We start from the raw sequence: 6,205 nt of genomic DNA, 5'->3' as shown, positions 1-6,205 counted from the left end.
CTGTGTGAAATACATTTCTCTTATTTATAACCAATCCATGGATTTGTTACAGCAGCCCAAACAGGCTAGCACAGTGCCTAAGTGATCTTTTCCATCTTTCTCCCTTTAGAATTGTCATGAAAAAAAAATTCCATAATTTTGGGAACACAAGTCATTGTTTTATGTTTGGAGCTACTTATTTTGAGCGGTTTACACATTTGAAGAAATTCAGAGTCTAATGCTTTTTTTTTTTTTTTACTACTGAGACAATCCCCTCTATATGAGTAAACAAATGATGCCCTTCTCCCCTACTAAATATAAGTGTGTGTGCAAATATATGCTTATGTATTTCTTCAGATGAATAAGAATTCAGAATTCATCACACTAACTTCAAATTTTCTTGTAGTGTCCTTGTCTGGATTTGATATCAGGGTAATGCTGGCCTTATAAAATGGACTTGAAAGTCTACCCTGTTCTTTAATGTTATGGGAGAGTTGAGAAGGATTCTGTAACTTTAAATGTTTGGTAGAATTTATGCTTAAAGCTTGGATTTTTATTGTTGGAAGATCTTAGGTTATTGATATAATCACCATACCAGTGACAGTTCTGTTTGGAATTTTTATGTATTCCTGATTCATTTTTGTAGGTCGTATGTTTCTAAAAATCTGTCCATTTCTTTGAGATTATCCACTTTTTGGTGTATAAATGTTCATATAATCTTATCCTTTTCTTTTTCTTTCTGTAGCATCTGTTACATTGTATCCTTTTTCATTTCTTTTACTTATCTAAGTTCTCTTTTTTCTTAATGTTTATTTATTTTTGAAGGAGAGAGAGAGTGAGAGGGAAAGAGGGGAGATGGGCAGAGAGAGAGGGAGGCACAAAATCCAAAGCAGGCTCCAGGTTCTGAGCTGTCAGCACAGAGCCCAATGCGGGACTCAAACCCACAAACTGGGAGATCATGACCTGAGATGAAGTCTGATGCTTAAGTGACTGAGCCACCCAGATGCTCTTCTCTTCTTTCTTATTTAGACTTGCTAAAGGCTTGTCAAATTTACCTTTTAAAACAGCTCTTATTTTCATTGATTTTACTATGATTTTCTATTTTCTATCTGAAGTATTTCTGGTTTTTTCCTTTTGTTTCCAGTTCTTTCAGGTATAAAGCCAGGTAGTTGATTTGAATCTCTCTTCTTTTTTAATACAGATGTTTATCATAATAGAGTTCCCCTTCAGTATATATGTGTAAGCCTAACACACATTCTCACATATTTTCCTATTTGTTCATATGCTCATATACATTGACAGGGGCTGTAGCCTTGATTTAAGGAAATATTTCTGATATCTTGCATTTACAAAAGATACTTTATCGAATACATACATATATTTTGTGTCTATTAACATTTTTAGTTATAGCTATTTTTTAATACTTTTCTCTTAACTTTTGTATCAAAATTGAAATTTACCCACCACTTTTATAATACAGTATTCTGTACTTTTCTATGTGTTTATCAATTTGTCTTGGACTTTCTTTGGCTAATGTGATATTGTTTCATGTCCTTTCATTTCTCTCTCTCTTTTTTAATGTTTATTTTGAGAGAGAGAGAGAAAGAGAGAGAGCAGGGGAAGGGCAGAAAGAGAGGAAGGAGAGAATCCCAAGCAGGCTCCACACTGTCAGTGTGGGGCTCAAACTCAGGAAATGTGAGATCATGACCTGAGCCAAAATCAAGGGTCAGATGCTTTAACTGACTGGGCCACTCAGGCGCCCCAGTGTCCTTTCTTTTCAACTTGAAGAACTCCCTTTAGCATTTCTTATAAGTCAGGTTTAGTGGTGATGAATCTTTTCAACTGTTGTTTGAGAAAAAAAATTTTTCTCTCACCTTCTTTTGGAAGGATACTTTTACTATTTACAGTATTCTTGGTTGGCATTTTTACTTTTTTTTCTTTCAGCACATTGTATAGATCTTCCCTTTTGACCTGCAAGATTTCTGCTGAAATCCATTTAATTTTGTTGGAAAATTCACTGATATTCTTATGGTGGTTTCACTGAATGGGATAAGTTGCATTTCTCCTAGTGCTTTTAAAATTCTCTTTGTCTTTGACTTTTCAGTAATTTGAATATAGTGTGTCCAGGTGTAGATTTGTTTGAAGTCATCTTTTTTAGCAAGGGGTATCCTTTTTGCCTCCTAGATCTGGATGTTCATTTCTTTCTCTAGATTTGGGGGGTTTTAAGCCATTTTCCCTTTGAGAAATCTTTCAGGTTATTTCTCATTTCTCTCTCTCTCTGTCTCTCTCTCTCTCGGACGGATCCGTAAAATACATACATTGGTCTATCTGGTACACTCCAATAATTCTTTTGTTTTCTTTACTATTTTTCATTCTTTATTCATTTTGATACTTTGATGAATAATTTCACATGAATTTTTTAAAAATTCTATGACTCTTTTGTGGACCTTGACTGCTGTTTTAACCCTCTAGTAATTTTTCCACTTCAGTAATTTTTTTCTTCAGCTACATGATTTCTGCTTGGTATTCTCTGGAGTTTTCTGTGTCTTGTTGACATTCTTACTTTATTCATGTATTACTCTCTCACTGCAGTGAGCATTTTTATGATACCTGTTTTGAATTCTATGTTAGATAAATGACATATTTCCATTTCATTAGGGACAGTTTGTGGATAGTTATGCTGTTCTTTCTGGGAAATACTTAGACTCTCTGGGCTTGTGTCTGGACATTAGACAAAATGTCCACCTATCCTAATCTTCGTGGTCTAGCCTTGTACTAGAAGACCCACACAAAAAGCCTGGCCACATGGTGGGAGCCTCTTACACGTCTTGTCAGTCTATCCTACTTTCTTTGTTCATTTTGCTTCATTGCTTCTGGAGTATGTCAGTTCCCATCAGCACTCTAAAACAAGTAATACTAAAGTCAGTTCCTCAGGCAGCCCCCTAATAAGTTGGGTCATTAGATACATGGTTAGAGGAAGGGTTCTTTACTGCTAGCTCTGGGCTGAGTCAGCTGAGTCATCAGGGAGTGTGTAAGTGGGGGCAGATGGCTATTGTGAGTTCTAGCCCAAACTGCTCTCTTTGTCCTCTGTCACCTGTGCAGCTAAACTATGCTATGGCCCGTGGCCCCTACCTTTCTGAGACATGCCTTATAGAAGCTAGTCTTATAATAGCTCCTAAAAAACTTGAGGCTTTGAATGTATAGTGCACCTCTTACCTTTCCCAGGGAGTAGCTGGGAGCTGAGGGGTTTTGTCCCAATCACATGTGCTATGCCAAGATAGGTATTATGAAAGAAGGTATTTTGAATTTCCCTAACAGCTTCAATGTGCCTGATTTCATGCATGAATTGGGTAAGGCACTTTCTTAACCAGTTTCTAGATTTTTTTTACAAAGGGAATCTATACATAAATTGTTTTTGAATCAGTGTGTCATGTACAGAAGTAGAGATTAAGGCTTCCATCTTGCAGAGTGGGAAACGGGAGTTTATTTTTAGCTCTTCTTTGAGGGGTTGTACAGCCGCTACAGGGAAGAGAAAAATTGAGCAAATTATTGAGTCCTTAAGGTACTGAAGACAGATTATGGTCCAGGGTGTATATACAATTCCCATGGTTTCTGACTACACTTAGAAATTTTCCTTGGGGAACACACTGAGCAAGCTTCTGCCTTGTTTATAACTGAGTACATTATATAGTCACACTCACATTAAATCTTCTGTGGCTTACCAAGGGGCAGAAGTGATAATAATAAAGACTTTTCATCTTCTGTTTGAGGGAACTAAAAGTCATAATCAGAAGCTATGATCTGTACTTCTAAAAGATTTCCAGGGAATATCAGCAATTAGGTGTGGGCTGAATTCTATCTGAATCAAAAGAACCAAATCCTCAGAGCCTGAAATTGCCCTTCCATGATGATGGGGGTAATAACAGTGATGAGGAAGCCCCAGTGTCTTCTGGCCTAAGGTGGGTGAGATTCTGAATTTCAGTTTAATCATGTACTCCTTTTTTGAGATGGAAATCTGAGGATCTAAGATATGCCACTTTCTTTCCCAGTTTTGCAGTACAGGCACTCACATGAAATTGGCAGAAAAACCTGTCAGGAGCAGAGAATGTTTAGAGATGTTGCAGGGGCTGGTCAAGGAATGCATGCTGTCAGTCAGAAAGTTCCCTCTCTGTGGGCAAAGCTTGCTACTCCAGATCTGTGGCTTTTACTCTGTGACATTGGGGAGTAACTTCTTGTAGACTGGTCCCTTAGTTTTGGATTAGAAACAGTCTAGTTGGTTTCTACCACACCAAGTCTAATCTATATTAGAAGCCAGCTCCAGGTCTCAGCTTGGAATTTTACTCATGAAGAAAGGGCTTAAGTGAATGAAAATGACTGAGAAGAAAGAAGGATAATTGTGTCCTCATGCAAACTTCTTCTCCATAAAGGAGAAAGTACTTCCAACGGTTATGTTTACATTTGATAACATTGCTCTTCACTCTATAGGCTAAGTTTTGACATTCTTTGTTACCTAACTTGCAAACACTAATAACGGGAAGCCTGTCACTCAGTATCATGATAATGCCAAAGGAGTCTTTGGGTTAAGGTTGGGCTAGTCTCAGACCTTCCCCATGATTAAGCTGCACTTGGGAGAGGAGATATGGTGAAAAGCTGGGTTTTTCTCTGTGTAACTTTCTTCTTCTGTGCTCACAGATCCCCTTAGAGAAGAATGGCTCCTGGAAATGGTTCTTTTGTGACTGAATTCATTCTGGTGGGACTAACAGACCTACCAGGTCTCCAGTTCCCCCTGTTCTGCCTGTTTCTAGTCATGTATATGGTCACCGTTTTGGGAAATTTGGGCTTGATAACTCTACTTGGGCTGAATTCACACCTACACACCCCCATGTACTTTTTCCTCTTCAATTTGTCCTTCATCGACCTCTGTTATGCTTCTGTGTTTACACCAAAAATGCTGACTAACTTCATATCAATGAAGAACATTATCTCCTACAGGGGATGCATAACCCAGCTCTACTTTTTTTGTTTCTTTGTTATTTCTGAATGCTATGTGCTGACATCAATGGCCTATGATCGTTATGTGGCCATCTGCAACCCACTTTTGTATAATGTTGTCATGTCCCCTAGAGTGTGTTCCAGCCTTATGCTTGGTTCATATTTGATGGCATTTTCGGGTGCCATGGCCCACACGGGATGCATGCTGAGACTGACCTTCTGTGATGCAAACACTATCAACCATTATTTTTGTGACATCCTCCCCCTGCTCCAGCTCTCCTGCACAAGCACCTACGTGAATGAGCTGGTGGTTTTCATCGTGGGGGGCATCAACATCATTGTGCCCAGTGTCACCATCTTTGTGTCCTATGGTTCCATCCTCTGCAGTGTCCTCCACATCAGCTCGACTGAGGGCAGGTCCAAAGCCTTCAGCACCTGCAGTTCCCACATAATTGCTGTTTCCTTGTTCTTTGGATCATGTGCGTTTATGTATCTTAAACCATCTTCTGTTGCATCTATGGATGAAGGGAAAATCTCTTCTGTCTTTTATACCAATGTGGTTCCCATGATGAACCCTATAATCTATAGCTTAAGAAATAAAGATATTAAACTTGCCCTGAGGAGAATCCTGAGTAGGAGATAGTTAGAAACAGTATCTCTCTGTACAGTTAGTTACACAACAGGGAAATTTTGTGTTCAATGAAAACATTTTCAGGGGTAACCTTCTTAGCCTATTTTTTTTGTTTTTTTTTCATAGTACCATTATTTAATGATGGAACTGACAAATATGTCTCATATGTTAATTGTGAAAAATTTTAAATCTTTTTTTTTTACAAATAGTTTATTGTCAAATTAGTTTCCACATAACACCCAGTGCTCATCCCCACAAGTGCCCTCCTCCATGCCCATCCCCCTTCCCCCCACATCCATCAGTCCTCAGTTTTTGTCAGCATTCAAGAGTCTCTCATGGTTTGCCTCTCTCCCTTTCCCCCACCATTTCCCCCCTTCTCCTCCCCCTTGTTCTTCAGTTAAGTTCCTCCTAATCCTCTTATACGTGCAAACATATGATATTTGTCCTTCTTTGCCTGACTTATTTAGCTCAGCATGACACCCTCAAGCTCCATCCATGTTGCTACACATGGCCAGATTTCATTGTTTCTCATTGCCATGGAGTATTCCATGGTATAGCTAAACCACATCTTCTTGATCCATTCGTCTGTTGATGGACACTTAG

General features: G+C 38.6%; 1 protein-coding gene across 1 annotated transcript; it reads left to right on the top strand.

Moving 5' to 3' along the window:
- Nucleotides 1–4,687: 4,687 nt before the first annotated feature.
- Nucleotides 4,688–5,614, top strand: LOC144228746 (olfactory receptor 8B3-like). The gene has a single exon (XM_077760642.1). The coding sequence runs from the start codon at nucleotides 4,688–4,690 to the stop codon at nucleotides 5,612–5,614; it is 927 nt and encodes a 308-aa protein (XP_077616768.1).
- Nucleotides 5,615–6,205: the final 591 nt, after the last annotated feature.

The sequence above is a fragment of the Crocuta crocuta genome, unplaced genomic scaffold (assembly GCF_008692635.1).
Source record: "Crocuta crocuta isolate KB4526 unplaced genomic scaffold, BGI_CrCroc_1.0 scaffold335, whole genome shotgun sequence".
NCBI classification, from domain to species: domain Eukaryota; kingdom Metazoa; phylum Chordata; class Mammalia; order Carnivora; family Hyaenidae; genus Crocuta; species Crocuta crocuta.
Note: the sequence above shows the minus strand (reverse complement) of the source record. Positions and strands in the feature narration are given on the sequence as shown.